A 25,400-nucleotide genomic window follows, 5' to 3' on the forward strand; every position below is an offset into this window, starting at 1 on the left:
AGGTATAATTGACAAATATTATATATCTCTTGTGTGTACAACTTGATGTTTTGATACACGTATACCTTGTGAAATTATCACCAGTTGAGCTAATTAACTTATCTGTTTCCTCCTTCTTTTTTTGTGGCAAGAACACTTAAGATCTACTGTCTTGGCAAATTTCAAGTGTACAATGTGGTATTGTTAACTATAGTCTCATTGCTGTACATTACATTTCCAGAGTGTATTCGTCTTGCATACCTGCAACTCTGTACCCCTTGACCTGTATCTCCCCATTCCCCGCCCCCCACCCCGGCCCCTGGCAACCATGCTACTCTCCGCTTCTATGAGTTTTGACTATTTTAGATTCCACAGCTAAGTGAGACCATGGAGTATTTGTCTTTGTCCAGCTTATTTCACTTATCATAATGTCCTCCAGCTTCATCCATGTTGTCTCAAATGGCAGGATTTCATTTTTTAAGGTTGACTAATATTCCCTTATATATTTACACCATACTTTCTTCATCCACTATGGGCATTTAGGTTGCTTCCATATCTAGGCCATCATCAACAGTGCTGCAATGAACACAGGAGGTCAAATACCTCTTCAAGATTCTGATTTCATTTCCTTTGGGTATATACCCAGAAGTGGAATTGCTGGATCACAGGGTAGTTCTATTTTTAATTTTTTGAGGAACCCCCATACTGTTTTCCACAGTGGCTGCACCAGTTTACATTCCCACCACCAGTGCACAAGGGCTTCCTTTTCTCCACGTCCTTGCCAACATTTATTTGTTGTCTTTTTGATAATAGCCCTTCTCACAGGTGTGAGATGGTATCTCATTGTGGTTTTGATTGGCATTTCCCTGATGACGAGTGATGTTGAGCATCTTTTCATGTACCTGTTGGCCATCTGCATGTCTTCTTTGGGGGAATGTCTATTTAGATACATTGCCCATTTAAAAATTGCTTTTGTTTGTTTTTTGGCTATTGACTTGTATGAGTTCCTTACATACGTTGGATATTAACCCCTTATCCACCCCTGCAGTGGTGGAGTGGGCTGCTAGGGCCCTCCTGCTCTCCTTTTCCCCCACAGGTAGAATTTGTAGCCAAGGTGATTCCTCTTGGTGCTGAACTGTACCAGTCTGAAGGATGGGAGACACAGTTAAACACTTTCTATAGCTTTCTATGAGGCCTTCTTTGGTTTTTCCCCTCTACTGGGTTGTTACAGCTTCTTAACTGTACCCTGAGACTCTCCCAGAGCTATTTTTCTCCATGACTAGTTGTTAAATTATTGTTTTGTGGGGTACAAAGGCTGAGACCTCTTAGTTCTCCATCTTACTAATGCTCTCCAACTCAGTCATATGATCTTTTTTAAAATATTTTTTATTATATTTATTTTTTAATGTTTTTATTGGAGTATAATTGCTTTACAATGGTGTGTTACTTTCTGCTTTATAACAAAGTGAATCAGTTATACATATACATATATCCCCATATCTCTTTCCTCTTGCGTCTCCCTCCCTCCCACCCTCCCTATCCCACCCTTCTAGCTGGTCACAGAGCACCGAGCTGATCTCCCTGTGCTATGCGACTGCTTCCCACTAGCTATCTATTTTACATTTGGTAGTGTATATATGTCCATATATACACTACCACTCTCACTGTGTCCCAGCTTACCCTCCCCCCTCCCCCCTCCTCAAGTCCCTTCTCTAGTAGATCTGCATCTTTATTCCCATCTTGCCCCTAGGTTCTTCACGTCCTTTTTTTTTTTTTTTTAGATTCCATATATGTGTTCGCTTATGGTATTAGTTTTTCTCTTTCTGACTTACTTCACTCTGCATGACAGACTCTAGGTCCATCCAACTCACTACAAATATCTCAGTTTTGTTTCTTTTTATGGCTGAGTAATATTCCATTGTATATATGTGCCACATCTTCTTTATCCATTCATCTGTCGATGGACACTTAGGTTGCTTCCATGTCCTGGCTATTGTAGATAGAGCTGAATGAACATTGTGGTACATGACTCTTTTTGAATTATGGTTGTCTCAGGGTGTATGCCCAGTAGTGGTATTGCTGGGTCGTATGGTATTTCTACTTTTAGTTTTTAAAGGAACCTCCATACTGTTCTCCATAGTGCCTGTATCAATTTACATTCCCATCAACAGTGTATCAGGGTTCCCTTTTCTCCACACCCTCTCCAGCATTTATTGTTTGTAGATTTTTGATGATGGCCATTTGACTGGTGTGAGATGATATTGCATTGTAGTTTTGATTTGTATTTCTGTAATGATCAATGATGTTGAGCATCCTTTCATGTGTTTGTTGGCAATCTGTATATCTTCTTTGGAGAAATGTCTATTTAGGTCTTCTGCCCATTTTTGGATTGGGTTTTTTGTTTTTTTGATATTGAGCTGCATGAGCTGCTTGTAAATTTTGGAGATTAATCCTTTGTCAGTTGCTTCATTTGAAAATAATTTCTCCCATTCTGAGGGTTGTCTTTTCGTCTTGTTTATGGTTTCCTTTGCTGTGCAAAAGGTTTTAAGTTTCATTAGGTCCCATTTGTTTATTTTTCTTTTTATTTCTGTTTCTCTAGGAGGTGGTCAAAAAGGATCTTGCTGTGATTTATGTCATAGAGTGTTCTGCCTTTGTTTTCCTCTAAGAGTTTGATAGTGTCTGGCCTTACATTTAGGTTTTTAATCCATTTTGAGTTTATTTTTGTGTAGGGTGTTAGGGAGTGTTCTAATTTCATTCTTTTACATATAGCTGTCCAGTTTTCCCAGCACCACTTATTGAAGAGGCTGTCTTTTCTCCATTGTATATTCATGCCTCCTTTGTCAAAGATAAGGTGACCATATGTGTGTGGGTTTATCTCTGGGCTTTCTATCCTGTTCCATTGATCTATATTTCTGTTTTTGTGCCAGTACCATACTGTCTTGATTACAGTAGCTTTGTAGTATAGTCTGAAGTCAGGAAGCCTGATTCCTCCAGCTCTGTATTTCTTTCTCAAGATTGCTTTGGCTGTTCGGGGTCTTTTGTGTTTCAATACAAATTGTGAAATTTTTTGTTCTAGTTCTGTGAAAAATGCCAGTGGTAGTTTGATAGGGATTGCATTGAATCTGTAGATTGCTTTGGGTAGTAGAGTCATTTTCACAATGTTGATTCTTCCAATCCAAGAACATGGTATAGCTCTCCATCTATTTGTATCATCTTTAATTTCTTTCATCAGTGTCATAATTTTCTGCATACAGGTCTTTTGTCTCCTTAGCTAGGTTTATTCCTAGATATTTTATTCTTTTTGTTGCAATGGTAAATGGGAGTGTTTTCTTAATTTCACTTTCAGATTTTTCATCATTAGTGTAGAGGAATGCAAGAGATTTCTGTGCATTAATTTTGTATCCTGCTACTTTACCAGATTCGTTGATTAACTCTAGTAGTTTTCTGGTAGCATCTTTAGGATTCTCTATGTATAGTATCATGTCATCTGTAAACAGTGACAGCTTTACTTCTTTTCTGATTTGGATTCCCTTTATTTCTTTTTCTTCTCTGATTGCTGTGGCTAAAACTTCCAAAGCTATGTTGAATAATACTGGTGAGAGTGGCAGCCTTGTCTTGTTCCTGATCTTAGTGGAAATGGTTTCAGTTTTTCACCATTGAGGACGATGTTGGCTGTGGGTTTGTCATATATGGCCTTTAACATGTTGAGGAAAATTCCCTCTATGCCTACTTTCTGGAGGGTTTTTATCATAAATGGGTGTTGAATTTTGTCGAAAGCTTTCTCTGCATCTATTGAGATGATCATATGGTTTTTCTCCTGCAATTTGTTAATATGGTGTATCACATTGATTGTTTTGCATATATTGAAGAATCCTTGCATTCCTGGGATAAATCCCACTTGATCATGGTGTATGATCCTTTTAATGTGCTGTTGGATTCTGTTTGCTAGTATTTTGTTGAGGATTTTTGCATCTATGTTCATCAGTGATATTGGTCTGTAGTTTCCTTGTTTTGTGACATCTTTGTCTGGTTTTGGTATCAGGGTTATGGTGGCCTCATAGAATAAGTTTGGGAGTGTTCCTCCCTCTGTTGTATTTTGGAAGAGTTTGAGAAGGATAGGTGTTAGCTCTTCTCTATATGTTTGATAGAATTCGCCTGTGAAGCCATCTGGTTCTGGGCTTTTGTTTGTTGGAAGACTTTTAATCACAGTTTCAATATCAGTGCTTGTGATTGGTCTGTTCATATTTTCTATTTCTTCCTGGTTCAGTCTTGGAAGGTTGTGCATGTCTAAGAATTTGTCCATTTCTTCCAGGTTGTCCATTTTATTGGCATATAGTTGCTTGTAGTAATCTCTCAAGATCCTTTGTATTTCTGCAGTGTCAGTTGTTACTTTCCCTTTTTCATTTCTAATTGTATTAATTTGAGTCTTCTCCCTTTTTTTTCTTGTTAAGTCTGGCTAATGGTTTATCAATTTTGTTTATCTTCTCAAAGAACCAGCCTTTAGTTTTATTGATCTTTGCTATCATTTCCTTCATTTCTTTTTCATTTATTTCTGGTCTGCTCTTTATGATTTCTTTCCTTCTGCTAACTTTGGGGTTGTTCTTCTTTCTCTGATTGCTTTAGGTGTAAGGTTAGGTTGTTTATTTGGGATGTTTGTTGTTTCTTAAGGTAGGATTGTATTGCTATAAACTTCCCTCTTACAACTGCTTTTGCTGCATCCCATAGGTTTTGGGTGGTCGTGTTTTCATTGTCATTTGTTTCTAGGTATTTTTTGATTTCCTCTTTGATTTCTTCAGTGATCTATGTGTTTGTATTTCTTATAGATATTTTCCTGTAATTGATGTCTAGTCTCATAGTGTTGTGGTCGGAAAAGATACTTGATACGATTTCAATTTTCTTACATTTACCAAGGCTTGCTTTGTGACCCAAGATATGATCTAACCTGGAGAATGTTCCATGAACACTTGAGAAGAATGTGCATTCTGTTGTTTTTGGATGGAATGTCGTATAAATATCAATTAAGTCCATCTTGTTTAATGTATCATTTAAAGCTTGTGTTTCCTTATTTATTTTCATTTTGGATGATCTGTCCATTGGTGAAAGTGGGGTGTTAAAGTCCCCTACTATGTTTGTGTTACTGTCGATTTCCCCTTTTGTGGCTGTTAGTATTTGCCTTATGTATTGAGGTGCTCCTATGTTGGGTGCATAAATATTTACAATTATTATATATTCTTCTTGGATTGATCCTTTGATCATTATGTAGTGTCATTCTTTGTCTCTTGTAATAGTCTTTGTTTTAAAGTCTATTTTGTGTGATATAAGAATTGCTACTCCAGCTTTCTTTTGGTTTCCATTTGCATGGAATATCTTTTTCCATCCCCTCACTTTCAGTCTGTATGTGTCTGTAGGTCTGAAGTGGGTCTCTTGTAGACAGCATATATACGGGTCTTGTTTTTGTATCCATTCAGCCAGTGAATGTCTTTTGGTTGGAGCACTTAATCCATTTACATTTAAGGTGATTATCGATATATATGTTCCTATTCCCATTTTCTTAATTGCTTTGTGTTTGTTATTGTAGGTCTTTTCCTTCTCTTGTGTTTCCTGCCTAGAGAAGTTCCTTTAGCATTTGTTGTAAAGCTGGTTTGGTGGTGCTGAATTCTCTTAGCTTTTGCTTGTCTGTTAAGGTTTTAATTTCTCTGTCAAATCTGAATGAGATCCTTGTGGATAGAGTAATCTTGGTTGTAGGTTTTTCCCTTTCATCACTTTAAATATGTCCTGCCACTCCCTTCTGGCGTGCAGAGTTTCTGCTGAAAGGTCAGCTGTTAACCTTATGGGGATTCCATTGTATGTTGTTGTTTTTCCCCCTTATGGGGATTCCATTGTATGTTGTTGTTTTTCCCTTGTTGTTTTTAATATTTTTTCTTTGTATTTAATTTTTGATAGTTTGATTAATATGTGTCTTGGCGTGTTTCTCCTTGGATTTATGGGACTCTCTGTGCTTCCTGGACTTGATTGACTATTTCCTTACCCATATTAGGGATATTTTCAACTATAATCTGTTCAAATATGTTCTCAGTCCCTTTCTTTTTCTCTTCTTCTTCTGGGGCCCCTATAATTCAAATGTTGGTGAGTTTAATGTTGTCCCAGAGGTCTCTGAGACTGTCCTCAATTCTTTTCATTCTTTTTTCTTTGTTCTGCTCTGCAGTAGTTATTTCCACTATTTTATCTTCCAGGTCACTTATCCGTTCTTCTGCCTCAGTTATTCTGCTATTGATCCCTTCTAGAGAATTTTAATTTTCATTTATTGTGTTGTTCATGATTGTTTGTTTGCTCTTTAGTTCTTCTAGGTCCTTGTTAAACGTTTCTTGTATTTTCTCCATTCTATTTCCAAGATTTTGGATCATCTTTACTATCGTTATTCTGAATTCTTTTTCAGGTAGACTGCCTATTTCCTTTTCATTTGTTAGGTCTGGTGGGTTTTTATGTTGCTCCTTCATCTTCTGTGTGTTTCCTTGTCTTCTCACTTTGCTTAACTTACTGTCCTTTTCGCAGGATGCAGGTTTGTAGTTACCGTTGTTTTTGGTGTCTGTCCCCAGTGGCTAAGGTTGGTTCAGTGGGTTGTGTAGGCTTCCTGGTGGAGGGGACTAGTGCCTGTGTTCTGGTGGATGAGGCTGGATCTTGTCTTTCTGATGGGCAGGTCCACGTCTGGTGGTGTGTTTTGGGGTGTCTGTGACCTTATTATGATTTTAGGCAGCCTCTCTGCTAATGGGTGGGGTTGTGTTCCTGTCTTGCTAGTTGTTTAGCATAGAGTGTCCAGCACTGTAGCTTGCTGGTCATTGAGTGGAGCTTAGTCTTGGCGTTGAGATGGAGATCTCTGGGAGATTTTCATCATTTGATATTATGTGGAGCTGGGACGTCTCTTGTGGACCAGTGTCCTGAACTTGGCTCCCCCACCTCAGTGCACAGCCCTGACGCCTGGCCAGAGCACCAAGAGCCTGTCATCCACACGGCTCAGAATAAAAGGGAGAAAAAAAGAAAGAAAGAAGAAGATAAAATAAATAAAATAAAAAATATTATTTAAAAAATTGCAAAAAGTTATAAAAAAAGAAAGAAGCGAACAACCAAACCAAAAAACCATTCCACCAATGATACCAACTGCTGAAAACTATACAAAAACAAAAACAAAAACGGACAGACAGAACCCTAGGACAAATGGTAAATGCAAAGCTATACAGACAAAGTGACACACAGAAGCATACACATACACACTCACAAAAAGAGAAAAAGGGAAATAAATATATATATATCGTTGCTTCCAAAGTCCACCTCCTCAATTTGGGATGATTCGTTGTCTATTCATGTATTCCACAGATGCAGGGTACATCAAGTTGATTGTGGAGATTTAATCCGCTGCTTCTGAGGCTGCTGTGGGAGATTTCCCTTTCTCTTCTTTGTTCTCACAGCTCCCAGGGGCTCTGCTTTGGATTTGGCCCCGCCTCTGCATGTAGGTCACCTGAGGGTGTCCTTCGCTCAGACAGGACGGGGTTAAAGGAGCCGCTGACTCGGGGGCTCTGGCTCACTCAGGCAGGGGGAGGGAGGGGTACGGATGCGGGGCGAGCCTGCAGCTGCAGAGGCAGCGTGACGTTGCACCAGCCTGAGGCGCACGGTGCGTTCTCCGGGGAAGTTGTCCCTGGATCACGGGACCCTGGCAGTGGCGGGCCGCACAGGCTCCTGGGAGGGGAGGTGTGGAGAGTGACCTGTGCTTGCACACAGGCTTCTTGGAGGCGGCAGCAGCAGCCTTAGCGTCTCATGCCCATCTCTGGGGTCTGCGCTGTTAGCCGCGGCTCGCGCCCGTCTCTGGAGCTCCTTTAAGCGGCGCTCTGAATCCCCTCTCCTCGCACACCACGAAACAAAGAGGCAAGAAAAAGTCTCTTGCCTCTTCGGCAGGTCCAGACTTTTTCCCGGGCTCCCTGCCGGCTAGCCGTGGTGCACTAACCCCCTGCAGGCTGTGTTCATGCCGCGAACCCCAGTCCTCTCCCTGCGCTCAGACCGAAGCCCGAGCCTCAGCTCCGCGAGCAGACAAGCCTCCCGGGCTGGTGAGCACTGGTCATCACCGATCCTCTGTGCGGGAATCTCTCTGCTTTGCCCTCCGCACCCCTGTTGCTGCGCTCTCCTCCGTGGCTCCAAAGCTCCCCCCCTCCGCCACCTGCAGTCTCCGTCCGCAAAGGGGCTTCCTAGTGTGTGGAAACCTTTCCTCCTTCACGGCTCCCTCCCACTGGTGCAGGTCCCTATTCTTGTCTCTGTTTTTTCTTTTGCCCTACCCAGGTACGTGGGGAGTTTCTTGCCTTTTGGGAGGTCTGAGGTCTTCTGCCAGCGTTCAGTAGGTGTCCTGTAGGAGTTGTTCTACATGTAGATGTATTTCTGATGTATCTGTGGGGAGGAAGGTGATCTCTGCGTGTTACTCTTCCGCCGTCTTGAAGCTCCTCCGGTCGTATGATCTTATATGTAGAAAACTCTGAGTGGGTCTTTGTTCCAGAAAATGCACTTCCTAGTTGGCATGAAACTCTTTTATTTCTTTTAATTAAAAAATTTGAAATGTATGCTTCTGGTGGTTAGGCTTTGAAGATTTTGTAGTACTTCGCTGGCAGAGTTTGTGTCTTCACCTTGCCTATGGAATGACTTTCAAACTCTTTATCCAAATGTTTGCAGCACTGGACATTTGGCTCTAATGTATTTTCCTGTCTGGAAACTTCTGTCCTCTGTGTACTTCAGCTAGTCCATTGATTTGCTTACTTTCCCCAGAAGGCCCAGCCCCAGGTGTGCAGTCTTTGCAGGAGTGTGGGATCTTGTCTCCAGGAAAAGGACAGCTGATTCTGAGTACAAACTAAACCACCACCTTGCCTTGAAGTGCCTTAGTTAGAGCTCAGAGCAAAGGGTGCTCTCTGGAAGGAAACAGCAAGACTAGCCCTAAAGACAGATTCAGGGAGATGCTCAAGGAATGCTGTCCCCATTTAAGAGAAAAGGTTTTAGTCTGTAGGAGAGAAATTTATGGGTGAAAAGAAATCAGTCACGTCTCATAACTGCAGTTACCAAATTTTGGCTGGTGTTTTGAGTAGCACACATCTTAGGTGAAATAGGGAGCAGAGAGGAAAATTCACAAAGTGCTTTGGGAGAATCCCAAAAGACAAGCCAGGTACTTCTAGGCACGTAGTAGGTGCACAATAAACACTGTTGAATGATTTTCTGATTGAGGAGCAAAAAAAGAAAAAAAATGTCGAATGAATAATACACTGAATGGTTTTCCAAGCTCTCATTACAGTGTTTTAGAAGGAAGCACAAAAGTGTGCCTTAAATAGAGTATTAGAGTTGTTTTATGCCCGGCTGTCTTTAGGAGAAATTGGGCTGACCAAGGCAGGGGTCAAAATAATTCTTGTATTTTCCCAAATCCCTTCCTTCTGTTGAGAGCTAGGAGAAGCTGGTGTTGGAGAAACATAATTTAAAAAACCCAAATCTTCCCTCAATCCAGAAAACCTCTCCACAAAGGTAGCAGAGAAAGAAAACCATTGTATTACTGCGGGAGCACGGGGGCATTCAACCAGACTGTGATGTGCGTCACAGTCAACCCGCTGGGACTTTGCAAAGAGAGAAAGGAATTTCACCCCCTTAGATGGCCAAGCAGACACAACCTGTGATAGACCCGTTCTCAAGAGAAACAATCACTGGTCCTCAAGCGAGGCAACTTTACAGGGTCTTTTCCCACTCATAGTCTATCCTCACTTTCTCATGGTAATTGGGGTACCACCTGCACCACCTGCTTTATTTCCAAGGAGAAACAAAACTCTCATATATTTAGGACAGGAGGTAGTTTTGCAAATCGAAGCCAGGTGCCCATGAGGTCAAGCTCTTATGCTCCCAAGGGAACCGGGAAAGAGGCGCTCTATCTCCCTTGATGTGTGCACTTCAAAAAGGTGGCTCCCAGGTCCCTGAGAAAACATTCCTGAGTGGTGAGACCTCTGTAAAGTTTAACAAACATTTGAGAAAGACAGAGAAAGAAATTCTGGAAGAAAAGGGAGAGGAGAGGGAGAAGTTTCTTCTCTCGTTTTCAACAGGGAGAATTAGCTCCTGTTTTCAATTGGTATTTGTCCTTACCCTGGCCAGGGCTGGAATTGTTCTGGACCAGACATAGTCTGTTTCCAAAAATCTTCTCTTGTCAGGTAGCAGGATGGGAAACAAAATAAATGGACTCTACCTAGAAGACATTCTGAACTTGAAGACCATATGTGAACTAGGAGATGTGCATTTAAAAAAGAATTCCCTGCCACTAATGGTGTTCAGTCTTCTTTTGTCCACACTGTAAAGGCCCAGGTGGCTGGACACAGCACTCTCAGTTAATGTCAGAGAGGCTGTTTCTGAGCTACTTCTCAGAGACAATCAAGAATTATTCCTCTTGTTGCTGATTTGACTTATAAGACACTCTAGACTACCTGTCTATCCACCCATCCATCTACCTACCTACCCATCCATCATTATCTATCTATCTATCATCTATCGATATATTGATATAGTTATATCAATAGCTAGAGATATAGATGATAGATAGGTAGATAGATATGATGGATGGGTGGATAGATAGATAGATAGATAATCTTCCCTCAGGCTCATGATCAAATTGAAAATATTAAGTGACTCTCATTAGGAAGCATCCGCTAATTCCCCGCACTGTGCAGGGGCATCTTTTGTTCTCATAATGGACCATAAGCTCCATTTTATAGGTGGGAAAATCTCATCCAGGAAGGTAAGTGATGCTGCAAAGCTTATCATGGCTGAGCTGGGACTGGACCTCAGGTCTGTCTGGTTTCCAAACCCACAGTCTCTCCGCAGCTCCCCATGTCCCCAGCACATCTCAGCTTACACATGGGATCATAGGAAGTGATTTTTTTCAACCAGTGTGTTCACAGTAGGGGGGCCAACAAGCTCTCAGGATTGTGTGGAAGTAGTTCTGGCACCAAGAGGAAAGCTTCACTAGCTGTGACCCCAAAGCCCTCGCGATGCGGCAGCTGGGGTCTTTGTTCTAAATACCGTCAGATTCTCCCCTTGACCAAACTCCACTCAGCCTTCCTGAACTCTTTTTCAACTAAGGGTTTCTGTGTTTGTCTCTGCATTGTCCAAGTTTAGCAAGAATCTCGCTAAGTCAGTTTAACCAGAACCCTCACTCGGGGCACCTGATCGGTTTCCTCATCCCCCAGGTGAGGTCTGATCACCTGGCTTGCCTCAGCAAGAACCCCGATAGGTCGGTTCAGCCAGAATCCACCTTCCCGCTGCTGTTTCCTCTTAGTAATCTTCCCTCCACTGCCCTGCCCCTCACCGCCACCCCGCACCCCGTCCCTTCTCTATAAACCCCCGCTTTCCCATGCAGTCTCGCCGCTACTGCAGTACCCGTCGCTGCAGCCCGCCTTGAACAGTCATCCTTCCTGCGCTTTCACAAGTGTCACTGGGTATTTTCTTTAACCACATTGACACGTTTATAAACCGCGGTGTGGATGTCCCACCGGCAGGATGCCAACTCACGAAGCGCCGGAGAGAGGCTTTCTTCCTGTGTGTCTGGAAAAGCTGAGCTCTGCAGTCAAAGAGGATATTGAAGGCCGGTGAGGGAGAAAGCAGGCGAGGGAAGTGAGGTGACAGGACAAAAATGGAGAGAAGAGTAAGAACCGCGATGGGGAATTCACGTGGACAAGAAGCTGGGCGATGGTGGGAGGTTGTGCCGTGGGAGGAGGGAGGTGAAGGCCTGGCAGGGATGGCATGGCCCGCCTGCACGCGTGGTGGCCGGATGGGCAGGATGGCACAAAGCTCACTGCCGCCTTCTCCTAATGCACTGCTGGCTTCATAGAATAGTGTGTATCAATTTCCCAAGGCTGCTGTCATAAATTACCATAAGCTGGGTGACTTGAAAACAACAGAAACGTATTTTCTGTCAGTTTTGGAGGCCAGAAGTTCAAAGTCAAGGTGTTGGCAGGACCACGCTCCCTCTGCAGGCTCTCCCGTCCTGGCCTCTCCCAGCTTCTCATGGCCCCAGGTGTTCCTGGGCTTGGGGCTGCTTCACTCCAACCTCTGTCTCCATCTTCACCTGGCCTTCTCTTCTCCCTGTTGCCTCTTGTAAGGACACTCGATGTTGGATTTAGGGTCCAGCCATAAAATCTGGGATGCTCTCACCTCTAGATCTTTAACTTAATGACACCTGCTGAGACCCATTTACCAAGTAAGGTCATATTCGCAGGTGCCAGGTGGACATACCTTTGGAGGGGCCACCATTCAGACGCCACACAGTGCATTCATTTACTTCCTCACCTGCCCAACAACTCATTTTGAGCCCGAATATACCAAGGAAGTGTGGCAAGGACAGAGACAAACCAGACAGAGATTCTGCCCTCAGGGGTGTCCAGTCCAGAAAGAGGGGCAAAGCAGATGCTTGTAGAGCTTGATGAAAAAATGGTGAGTGCCTGGGAAATGGACAGAGAAATACAATAGGATGGGACCTTAACAAGGTGAGAGACACATCAGCTCAAGTCGGGAGTATTTCGTGGCAGTCTTGATACTTGAAGTGTATCTCGGGAGACAGGAAGACATGAACTTGTGGGAATGCGGCATTCGAGGCAGAAAAACTAGCTTCCCGAAGGCCTGGAGGCAGGAAACGATGGGGGTTCACGGGCAGCGCTAAGAAATCCGGCTCAGTGGGAGCACAGGGGAGTGAAAGGCAGAGATGAAAGGTGATGGTAGAGAGGTTGTCTGGGGACAAGGTGGGGCGCCCTGGATGGGGTTCAGCCAGGGAACATTACACAGCGTTTTGAACATGAGGGTGTGGGATAATAACCTTGATTTCTGAAGATAATATTTTTATATTTCATAAATAGTAAAAATTATGTTAAGCTAGAGATATTGGAGATTCAGTAGATGCAGAGAGAGGCCTTCCTGGAGCTTTCTTTATCTAACTAAAAGCAGACACTTAAGAGAAATAAGGACCACCGTGAATTCCTTCTTTGGGGTGGGTCTGATCCCAGGAGGGAGGCTGAGTAAACCTACTTCCATGAATCTCCATCTGGGGGCAGTTTTTGGCCCTGAAGAGAACAAGACAGGAAGACCACTCATACCTATGCGGACAAACGTTATCACAAACATTCTTGTCTCCTGAAACCCCTATTTGCTCTTTGCGTTGGAGGCTTTTCTTCTTCCTCTCTTTCCTCTGGTAAGCTAGCTATTTAAGCCCCAAATTCTAACCACTCCTTTGAGTGCCTCATCACGTATATGCGTGTTGCATGTGTAGATAAAAGCAGGCTCCTCTTGCTCATCGGTATTTTGTTCATTTAATTCACAGGCCCTCAGGTACTGAACCTAAGAGGTAGAGGAAAAGTTATTCCCACTCTACAGTTTATATGTTGTATATGTGAATTAAAATGGAGAAGGAGACTTAAGATGGGGACACTGGTTCATCCGCTATTAAATAATCCAGGCAGGATTAGCAGGAGAGAAAGTTGAGATAAGTATATAGTTTGGAAAAGTTGCAGAGGCAGAATCATAAGAATTTGGTAAGAGAGAGAGGGAGGTTAGAAAGGGGGAGGGGATAGTCAACAAGGACTCTGTGGTTCTGAGCCTGGATGACCAGGTCCATGATGGTGCTGTTAATAGAATAAGGGACTACAAGAGAGGTAAAGATCAGAAGTGAACAGGATGAGTTAGTGGAACCTGTGTGAAGCCTGGCAGAGGCTGGAACTGGGGATGAGGATTGAGATTGTCTGCACTGCGCGTTCGTGAAGGCATGGCGTGGGAGGAGAAAACCAAGGAAAAGTGAAAGCAAGGAGGGAAGAGGGGACTTGGAGGTGATTTGGGGAAGGAGGGAAAGGGGCCAGCCGGGGGTAGCAGGGGGTGGGTAATCAAAGGTGGAGGGGATGAAAGAGCAAAGGGCTGTGTCAGAACATCCGAGGGGCCGAGATCAAAGAGAGGGTCTTTCCTTGTATAAAAAGCTGCAGAGGGGTAGATGAGGAGCTAGAACATTTCACATGAACTGGCAAGAGGGCGTCCTTGGGGGATGCAGTGTCAGGAGAGAAGTTGGAGGGCAGAGCTGAGTTCTGGGGTTGGAGGTCACTCCTTCAAGAAGCTTGTGGGGGGAAGAGCATCCCAAGTACTGGGAGCAGGAAGTGCAAAGGCCCTGAGGCAGAACTGTGTCAGGGTGGTGGGGAAACCACTAGGACTGAAGCCAGTTGAGCAAAGTTGAGAGCAGGAGGCTAAAGACCTCATCCTGCAGGTCCTTTGAAGGCTGTGTGGGGAATCTGGAATAAAGTATGTTGGAAAGTGAGTGGAAAAAAAAAAAAAAGAAATCTTGTGGGGAAGGAAAGGAGGAATATAATACTGATAACTTAAAGGTTATCTGAGTTTCTCTCCTGTTGGGGATTTTTAATGATTCTCAAAATTTAAAACATTAATTCTAGCTGCATTTTGATGATAACTAAAACAGAACCAAGTTTGGAGCAGGGGGAGGGGCAAGTAGGGAATTAAACTATGAAGAGGCATCTTTCTGTCTTTTTTTTATTCCATTTTTACATATGCACCTCTTTGTCATTAAGTCACAACATTTTATCAAAATATACACACAGCACAGATATTTTAAACATGGATAGCTAGAATTCTTATTAAATAACATCACTGCAAATACCATGCATGGGTCTTTGTCTTGAAGGATGTCTCTCTCAAGAGACTTAGGAGTCATCAAATCATCAGTAATGGTATAATAAAGGGATGGGTTATCTTTTCTCTAGAAGAATTACGCACTTCATTTTTTTTTTCCTGTTCTAATGTGAGGATGGTGATGAGAAACTGCCACTGATACTGAAATCAACTGAAAATGGATGGATGGAAAGGTTTTATTGGCAGGAGTAAAATGACTCTATTGGACCCTAAATTTAATTCTACCTTGACAAGACAACCAGAGTAGGCGTCTGGCACGTGGATGACACGAACTCTCCCCACTTTCCTCTTGCCTGTGAATTTCATGGCTAAATCAGAATGAATGAATGTGTAAATCTCAAGTTACAAGCATGTTTATTATGAGGAATTCCCATAAGAACCTGTTCAGGGCTTCCCCTACCCCCTACCCTTGACACTCGCCCAGGTGTGAACAGAATAAAATGGGTTAGTGGTTACTTGTCTGCGGCCGAGTGGATGCCCGTGCTACGCCAGGCAATGTGCACTTTCAGTCTTGAGAAGTCTGGACTCTGCTCCTTGAGTCAACACGTATGTCACTGATCAGCAGTTGGTGCCCAGGTGAAGAGCCGTAACTTAGAGTGGAATTAAGTTTTCAAATCTTTCACAGTGCGGAGAACCATCTTCAAGTAAATAACTACAGTAAGGAAGGACCTAACTTCAAGAGTGGCTGTGAGAGATGACAGGGGAGAATCCAAAGGGCACCGTCATTAGTGAAGCAGAGCTGGCTTCTGCTACAGATGCAAAGTCGGTGAGGAGGTCAAAGGGCTCAGCCTTTATTGTTGGCTACAGATGCAAAGTCCGTGAGGAGGTCAAAGAGCTCAGCCTTTATTGTTGAGTGTTTCTTTTCTTTTCCAAGTTGAAAAGGAACCCAAGAAGTGTCACTTGAACCAGTTCACAGAGAGAAAGCAAATCCCTTCGTGTGTCTGGAGAGGCGAGTTCAGGATATCAGCTTCTCCATCCCTGGATTCATGAAGGAAAAGTTCTGGAACATGTTCTGGTCCATGCTGTTGATCAGCGCTCTGTCTGCAAATGACAGCCGGGGCTTTTCATTCAAGAATTCTTTGTCGAAATTGCTGCAGTCGTACGGTGATTTCTTGACCAGCGTTTAAGGGGTGGGGAGAAAAAGAGAGGAGAATCAGCCCCTGAATTCATGATTCATTCAAGACATGGCTTTTGTCATCTAGGCTCTAATCTGCATAAGAAAACGTTGGCACCTGCCAATCAACGAAAGTAATACTGATAGATGACTGTATAGGGCCTTTATGGAACATCTCTAAGATCCTGACTCATCAGCCTATCAGTAGTGTAATTAAATTCGTACACAGGAATTCCATGATGTGTACATTCAAATAACTTTACATGAAGCAGGACTGACAACCTTTGAAAAAGTGGTAAGCCCCAATTTGATCTCTCTCTTTTTAGTCTACAGGGGACAGTGGAGGGGGGGAGTGGTAGGTTGGGGTGGGAGCAGAGGGGGCGCAGGATCGCAGGAGTTTTGCAGATTATATATCCCGGTGATCAGTATCCTTCACTACCATTGGTTCCCCTACCCACATTAATTTTATTCTTTTATTTTTATTTTTAAAATTTTTACTCGAGTATAACTGATTTACAACGTTGTGTTAGTTTCAGGTATACAGCAAAGTGAATCAGTCATACACATACAGGTATCCACTCCGTTTTAGATTCCTAATAAGGACCTACTGTGTGGCACACAGAACTCGACTCATACTCTGTAATGGCCTATATGGGAAAAGAATCCCACATTAATTTTATTATTAAACATCTTGGACTGTCTTCCAGAGACAACACAGATTGGGGTGAGCTCCCTTCTGGTCACCTGGTCCACTGGTGCCCATGACAGAGAAAGAGACCTATTTATAAATACTGTTCAGTATGGTGTATACTTCAGCTTTCTAAGATTAAAAGCAGCCGTAATCAAATGTCACCCTTACGTGAGTGTGACTAAGATCCAGGCCCATCCCACCCTCACGGGGGCCCCTGAGCTGCTGAGGCCAGTGGTCTGTGGTCTCTGCCTACAAACAGCCACTCAGACCACGGGTCAGGGAAATGCCTTCCTACGGGAGGAATTGGGAATTGTCGCATAGGGAAAGCAGAGCTGAAATGTCTGATTTTTATGTGGAAAATCTTGAGTCCATTGCAGTCTACCATGGAAGCTGAGACATGAATGACGTTGTTCTGATGAGCTGGAAAAAGGCAAAAATTCATCATATCATAAACAAATTATTAACCCATGTAGTAGCAATGGTGCTGTTACGCATAATAAGAGTGCTAGAGGCCAGCCGGTAGGACCCTTGGAACATCTCCAGAGCTTAGGACAAATGTTGAGCACAAGTAACTCTTCCTGCCCTGGGGGCACAGGGCTGCTTCTGGCACGACTAATAACAGAAGATACTTTCTGGAGTGAACGCTCTGCTTTGAAATCCACGAGCCTGTGCCACCGCCATGCGAAGATGGTTCATGGCTACCCAGGTCGTTGCTACCTTATTCCCAGAATCACCAGGAATGGGTAAAGATGGCAAATCCACCACTTTGCTGTCCTCCTTAAAAAATTATTATTTACTCTTTAAGTTGTGGTAAAATGCACATAACCTAAAAATGACCATTCTAACCATTTTAATGTACAGTTTAGGGGCGTGAAGCACATTCACGTTGGGCCATCCATCTCCAGAACTTTTTTCATCTCATCTTTGCTTCATTTTATGGTGACCCAGGAAGTTCTGCCTTTTCTCGGGGAGGTTGGTGGCTCTTGCTGGTGGGTATATACATGGGAATTTAAAGACCAGTCTTTTTCTAAGTATCAGTTTACTTCTTAAATGAAGAAACACCTACCAGTTACCATTGGGGTCTGTAGTTATATGAACAGATGACAAATGTCCGAGAAACTTTCATAAATATCACAGAAAACATGGATCCAAAGCTCCTGTCAAAGGATGCAGGGTTTATACTGAGGTTTGGGTCATGCGGACTGTGACCCTGAAGCCTGGACACACCCTGTGCAAAGCTCCACATGGCATCTGAGGGTCATCCCCACATATACATGTTCAGTCTAAGACATGTACACGTGGTGATCCGTTCTTCACACAAATACATTTGATCACACAGGTTAAATTCTGCCAGTGAGTAACACCCCCTCCCCGCCAGCCCAACAGCCTGATTAAAGAAGACTTTCTTCCAAGAACTGCAGAGGGTGGGTGGGAAGTCGAGGCCCCGGCAGCCCGGGTGTGATGTGAGGACTGTGCTGGCAGGACCACAGGGCCCCGGAGGCTCCTTACCACCTTAGGCCTGAACGGAGGGTCAATCTCCTTCCTTTCCAGCTCTTCCCAATTGATCTCCCGAAACAAGGGGTGCTGGCGGATGTCTCCCCTCACCCCCAGGCGCTTTTCAGGTTCTCTTACGAAGAGCTGAAAGGGAGCAGAAGGGGAGCAGTTACTTCTCAAGGGATGAACCAGGCCCCTGGGAGGCAGGACCGCACGCACTTGACTCCACTAAGAGAAGGGCCCGGCTTTTGCCACCTGATTTCCGAACCTTGTTTTTCTACCAACCACCATAAACTATCGACTCAAGTCAAACCAGCGGCAACAAGTCTACTGAATATTCCAGAGTCTGGGCTTTGCTCTAGAAGTGCAATGTTTTGAGTTATCTAGACCTGGGTTGAAATCAGCTTTGCCCTGTGTTGTTATTCATGGGACCTGGCAAGTTACAGAGTCAGTTCCCTCATCAGTAAGGTGAGGGAAGTATCCTCCTCACAGGGCTGTTTTGTGGGTTAAAACAACAACAATACACACACACACGCCCGCACACACACACAGAGGTGTGTGCTAATTCCTGGTCTGTAGAAGCCAACAGCAGAAAGGAAGTGACCAGTGTGTTTGTTGTTTGGTTTACTGTCCATCGATCAAGTTTGATTTCTTTAAAAGCTGCTTTCTTAGGATTACAGTCTTGCTCTAAAGAAAAGCTCACTTCAGGTGTGACATAAACTAGCCCCTGACAATCAGCTTTGTATTTTGTAAGGCATCTGAGTATCCGGAATCACTCTTCCTTCCTGCAAACCTGCTGGACACTAATACTTTATTCAAATCATCTTTAATCATCTCTGACCCATCACACATGTATTTCCTCTTTGTGCGCTCCCCTCTCCTATTACTTTCCCCCATGAGGTCAAAATGAACGTTGGCCAACACAGGAAAGAAACCTGGAAACTCTTCAAACTTAAATAAAACACGTCACGGGCTTTAAGGAAGTAGAAGAGTCCTAGAATAGTCTCGGGTCCTGGGGGTCTGGAGTAGTTACCTCTTCTCTTACGTCAGCTAGATGTTTATGTATCAAATAACTGCTTATTACAGGGTATCATGGAGACTCTGAGTCTTGAAAACAGAATCCAAGTCAAGTGCAGTGATTTTTCATGAAGTTCTGGCGGGACTGGACCTCCATGTGCATCTATATTGCATGAACCTCTTGCTTATCCCTCTCATAAGAAGAGTCAGTCTTATGTGTAGTCAGAATCTTCAAAAGCTCTAGTCTATAATCACTAACTAACTAATTCACTACCATGCTGTAGCAAAGTGGAGATTTTTTTCTTTCTTTTTTTTTAATTAGGAGACTCCTCTAAAAGCCCAAGTGAGACCTCATGCGACCTCCTAGTATATCCAAGTGGTAAATCGTTGGAATGGCCCCAGCTTCCTCTCCCCTTTTTCATACGGAGGCCACTGAGGCCCCTCTATGGAAACTTAGGGTTCCAGAGCACCCCATTAGAAAATCACTGCATAGTGGATATAACATGAGACTGTCATTCAGTCTCTTGGCCTGGGGCAAGTTTTCTGAGTCTCAGTTCCCTCACCTGTAAAATGAAGGGTCAGGCAAGGTGGTCCTTATGTCCCGTGAGTCCTAACATCCCCTGAACCCCTAGGCCCGTCTTCCGGGCTCTCTGCAGTGCTGACACTCGTCCTCTGATTTCACTGTGACCGTCTCTTCCATCCAGACACGTCTACTCATTGCATACGCATCTGCCTTTCCTACCTCTGCCCTTCACCAATGACATTTCCATCTTGCCAGGGTTGCCCTCTCCCCACATCCACTCCCATTTCTTCCTCTTCTTCTTTAAATCCTGACTCACCTGTCAGGATTCAGCTTATACCCCCTCTTCTCTGTGAAGCTTTCTTTGATTACCTCCACCCATGGTGAGCTCTCTCTCCTCAAGTCATATTCACATGGTTGGTTACATCACTCATCCCACCCAATGTCCCTTGAGAGTCAGGTCTTGTGTTAGAGGCCTCAACGAGACCATCTTGACTTTAAAGGCAGATTCTAAAAGCAGAAAGCTTTTAGAAACCGAGGCTCAGAGTAGCTAAGTAACTTGCTTAAGACCACGGGTCTAGCCAGCAGTAGAGCCTAAATGATGAGCAACCCCTTCCTACTTCTGGTTTTGGATGGTCTCTCCTCTGTGGTCCATAGAACACCTCCCTTCCACTAAAGGAAATTAGCACACTGTGTGTGTGTGTGTGTGTGTGTGTGTGTGTGTGTGTGTGTGTGTGTGTGTGTGTGTGTGTGTGTGTGTGTGTGTGTGTGTGTGTGTGTGTGTGTGTGTGTGTGTGTGTGTGTATTTAAAGACTGTCTTTCCTGCTGTAGTGTAAGCTCTGGCAGGCAGATATCATTTATGTTTCTGTTTCTTACAGAATCCAGCCCAGTGCCATGTACAAAGCAGACACTCAATAAATGTTTGTTGAATGCATGAGTAAGCTGTCTTTCTACTTTTTTTCTAGATTACGTGTCTTAAAGTCTCTGTCTTCTGTTAGTCTCTTGGTTTCAGCATATAGAACAGCCTAGAGAAAAGTTCACAGTACAGCACACTTTCCTATAGACTCAGACACCAGCAAGAGTCAAGAGAGGGAAAAGCAGATTGATGCTTTCAGGAGAAGAGGGAATAAGTGACTTGCCCCCCATCCCTTGCCTTGAAATGATCCTGATAAATGTTCGACTTCCACTTCTTAAGGATATTTTGATGAAGCAAGGTTAGAGAGAAGGTGCGAGTGCCCCATGAACAAGCCGAAACCCAGCCTCGTGTTGTTATAATTAAATGCTTCAGGGAATCAGGTTAGAAGTGTGCACATGCTAGGTTTCCTGTTAGTTTTCCCCAGTAACATGCGGCATTTGTTCCAAGAGGATCGTGACAGAGAGCCTCCTGGGCCTGGCATATGTACCTGTGAAATTAAAAAAAAATTTTTTTTAAGATAAAATGTATAATGAGTAGATCATATGATCTCCAGCCTCGAGACTCAAAATCCTTTCCCGTTTTGCACAGACGAGTGAATTATCTTCTCTGCCCTGCAGCCAATCACCCCCCACACCCTGGTCCTGAAGATGCCTGTTGACCTTATGGGAGGTCATCGTCTCTGCCACCGGGAGGCTGCACCGAAGGAATAAATGTTCATGAAAGAAAGACTTGATTTTTGTCCATAAAAGCTGTCAGAAGTGTGGTTTACACTTACAGGAAAAAGCCCATCTCTGACATAAATGGTCAGGATGCAGCTGGAGTTTGTTAAATTTATTCGGTTATCTGGGCAAGAAAGCAGTGCTGGGCTGCTGGGGATGGACCCCCGCTTCGCCCGGCTCAGCGCCTGCCACTGGAATCTCCCTCCCTCTTTAGTCCCTCTTCAGATGGCTCTTTCTACAAAAGGGAGAGGTATTTCTGTTTACGATCGTTCGTTTTCCATCATTTTCCAAACAAATGGACAGGACATCCTGGATGAATAAATGAGGAAGAAAGGGGCGTGTCTTTGACAATAGTCAACTGGACAGCAGTGTCCCAGCTGTAATTCTGTTTTTTTTTCCTTTTTGCAGTATGTGGGCCTCTCACTGTTGTGGCCTCTCCCGTTGCGGAGCACAGGCTCCGGACACGCAGGCTCAACGGCCACGGCTCACAGGTCCAGCCGCTCCGCGGCATGTGGGATCTTCCCGGACCGGGGCACAAACCCATGTCCCCTGCTTTGGCAGGCGGACTCTCAACCACTGTACCACCAGGGAAGCCCCCAGCTGTAATTCTTTAAAAAAATTAAAAAAAAAATTTTATACAATTTTTAAAGGTTACTTTCCATTTACAGTTATTACAAAATATTGGCCATATTCCCCGTGCTGTACAATACATCCTTGAGTCTATCTTACACCGATAGTTTGTGTCTCCCACTCCCTCACCCCCTCCCCACTGGTAATCAGTAGTTTGTTCTTTATATCTGTGACTCTGCTTCTTTTTTGTTATATTCAATAGTTTTTTGTAATTTTAAGATTCCAAATATAAATGATATCATACAGTATTTGTCTTTCTCTGTCTGACTTACTTCACTTAGCATAATGCCCTGCAAGTCCATCCATGTTGTTGCAAACGGCAAAATTTCATTCTTTTGCATGGCTGAGTAGTATTCCATTGTGCATGTGTGTGTGTGTGTATATATATATATAAAATATATATATAATCTTGTTTATCATTCATCTATTGATGGACACTTAGGTTGCTTCCATGTCTTAGCTATTGTAAATAGTGCTGCTATGAACACTGGGGTGCATGTATCTTCTTGAATTCGTGTTTTTGGTTTTTTTCGGATATATACCCAGGAGTGGAACTGCTGGCTCATGTGGTAGTTCTATTTTTCGTTTTTTGAGAAACCTCCATACTGTTTTCCACAGTAGCTGCACCCATTTACGTTCCCACCAACAGTCTACTAGAGCTCCTTTTTCTCCATGTTCGCCAACATGTGTTATTTGTGTTCTTTTTGATGATGGCCATTCTGACAGGTGTGAGGCGATATCTCATTGTGGTTTTGATCTGCAGTTCCTTGATTAGTTTGATTTGTAGTTCCTTGATTAGCACATTCTTTGAATGTGCTTGTTGGCCATCCTCATTTCCTCTTTGGAAAATGTCTTCTGCCCGTTTTTTTAACCGGGTTGGTTCTTTTTATTTGGTTTTGTTTTGTTGTTTTTGATGTTAAGTTGTATGAGCTGTTTATACATGCTGGATATTAATCTCTCATGGGTCAAACAATTTGCAAATATCTTCCCCCATCTGGTAGGCCGTCGTTTCGTTTTGTCGACTGTTTCCTTTCCACCTGTAATTCTGGACGGAGCACAGCCTCTCGTGATGTGCATGTGTTCAGCGCGCTACGTGCGTCCATGCCCTTTGAGGGCTAAAGAGGTTGAAGTCTGGTACTGACACCACTGCTGTTACAGAGGCCGCTGAATACTCTTTGCTTAGCATTTCCAGAGGACCCGTTACTTCTGGCTTTCAGAACATTATGTAAAATTCCCTAGAAGAGGTTTCTCTAGAAATGATAGATCACCTTTGATTTTTGCAGAAAAGGGAGCTCAGGGCTGTGGGGGCTGTTGGATTAAAATCAGAGCACAAGAGGCACAGGGGCAACTAGAAGCCAGTCTCACAACCAGCACATTGCCGGGTGGCCACGAATTTTTATCAGCCCAGCTCCTGGAAAACAGACAGCTGTCTTCTTCATGGACAAGAACAGAGAATTTTTATTAACTCACAGGAGAAAGAATAAGCCCAGACTCTTCCACGGGGAAGAGGACTCGCTCTTTCACCAGCGAGTCCTTTTTCTTCACCGTCTTTATCCTTAACTGTCTCGGTCTCTGCTCCAGTCACCAAATTCACTTTCTACTCTCACAGCAAATCTTCTTCCTGCCACTGAAACTGCAGCTGACTCTCTCTTTTTTGTTGTTTTTTTCGTATTTGCTGGAATTTAGCCTTAGATGTAGTTTTGGTTTTCAACTTTTTATTTTGAAATAATTACAGTGTCTCAGTCTGCTTGGGCTGAGACTGGGAGGTTTACAGAGCACACATTTATTTCTCATGGCTCTGGGGATGAGAAGTCCAGGATCTGGGGGTGAGAAGTCCAGGATCTAGGTGCTGACGTGGTCGGTTTCTGGTGAGGCGTCTCTCCCCGGCTAGTAGATGGCCGTCTTCTTGCTCAGTGCTCACATGGCCTTTTCTTTTTTATTTATTTATTCTTATGTTTATTTATTTACTGATTTGTTTTCTTATTAGTCATACTTTTTTTTTTTTTTTTTTTTTTTGCGGTATGCGGGCCTCTCACTGTTGTGGCCTCTCCCGTTGCGGAGCACAGGCTCCGGACGCACAGGCTCAGCGGCCATGGCTCACGGGCGCAGCCGCTCCGTGGCATGTGGGATCTTCCCGGACCGGGGTACGAACCCGTGTCCCCTGCATCGGCAGGCAGACTCTCAACCACTGCGCCACCAGGGAAGCCCTAGTCATACATTTTATACACTTCAGTGTATACATGTCAATCCCAATCTCCCAATTCATCACACCTCCCCACTGCGGCTTTCCCCCCTTGGTGTCCATGCGTTTGTTCTCTACATCTGTGTCTCTATTTCTGCTCTGCAAACCAGTTCATCTGTACCATTTTCTAGGTTCCACATATATGTGTTAAAATATGATATTTGTTTTTCTCTTTCTGACTTACTGCACTCTGTATGACAGTCTCTAGATCCATCCACGTCTCTACAAATGACCCAATTTCGTTCCTTTTGATGGCTGAGTAATATTCCATTGTATATATGTACCACATCTTCTTTATCCATTCATCTGTCGATGGGCATTTAGGTTGCTTCCATGTCCTGGCTATTGTAAATAGTGCTGCAATGAACATTGGGGTGAATGTGTCTTTTTGAATTATGGTTTTCTCAGGGTATATGCCCAGTAGTGGGATTGCTGGTTCGTATGGTAGTTTTATTTTTAGTTCTTTAAGGAACCTCCATACTGCTCTCCATAGTGGCTGTATCAATTTACATTCCCACCAACAGTGCGAGAGGATTCCCTTTTCTCTACACCCTCTCCAGCATTTGTTGTATGTAGATTTTCTGAAGATGCCCATTCTAACTGGTGTGAGGTGATACCTCATTGTAGTTTTGATTTGCATTTCTCTAATAATTAGTGATGTTGAGCAGCTTTTCATGTGCTTCGTGGCCATCTGTATGTCTTCTTTGGAGAAATGTCTATTTAGGTCTTCTGCCCATTTTTGGATTGGGTTGTTTGTTTCTTCAATATTGAGCTGCATGAGCTGTTTATATATTTTGGAGATTAATCCTTTGTCTGATGATTCGTTTGCAAATATTTTCTCCCATTCTGAGGGTTGTCTTTTCGTCTTGTTTGTAGTTTCCTTTGCTGTGCAAAAGCTTTTAAGTTTCATTAGGTCCCACTTGTTTATTTTTGTTCTTACTTCCATTATTCTAAGAGGTGGATCAAAAAATATCTTGCTGTGATTTATGTCAAAGAGTGTTCTTCCTATGTTTTCCTCTAAGAGCTTTATAGTGCCTGGTCTTACATTTAGGTCTCTAATCCATTTTGAGTTTATTTTTGTGTATGGTGTTAGGGAGTGTTCTAATTTCTTTCTTTTACATGTAGCTGTCCAGTTTTCCCAGCACCACTTATTGAAGAGGCTGTCTTTTCTCCATTGTATATCCTTGCCTCCTTTGTCATAGGTTAGTTGACCATAGGTGTGTGGGTTTATCTCTGGACTTTCTATCCTGTTCCATTGATCTATGTTTCTGTTTTTGTGCCAGTACTATGTTGTCTTGATTACTGTTGCTTTGTAGTATAGTCTGAAGTCAGGGAGTCTAAT

General features: G+C 43.5%; 1 protein-coding gene across 4 annotated transcripts in view; it reads right to left on the bottom strand.

Moving 5' to 3' along the window:
* Positions 1-15,052: 15,052 nt before the first annotated feature.
* PRKCQ (protein kinase C theta) overlaps positions 15,053-25,400 on the bottom strand; it is a 148,625-nt gene continuing 138,277 nt past the window's right edge. For 3 of the 4 annotated variants that reach the window (XM_019933224.3, XM_033852335.2, XM_033852336.2), the window contains 2 exons: positions 18,030-18,158; positions 15,053-15,826 (listed from right to left, as the gene is read on the bottom strand). In XM_019933224.3, coding sequence (XP_019788783.1) covers positions 15,671-15,826; positions 18,030-18,158 — 285 coding nt within the window. In that variant the 3' untranslated portion in view covers positions 15,053-15,670. Of the gene's footprint in view, positions 15,827-17,586; positions 17,678-18,029; positions 18,159-25,400 lie in introns of all 4 variants that reach the window. The other variant, XM_073801523.1, reaches the window with a different exon arrangement.

Source organism: Tursiops truncatus, chromosome 2 (assembly GCF_011762595.2).
Source record: "Tursiops truncatus isolate mTurTru1 chromosome 2, mTurTru1.mat.Y, whole genome shotgun sequence".
NCBI lineage: Eukaryota > Metazoa > Chordata > Mammalia > Artiodactyla > Delphinidae > Tursiops > Tursiops truncatus.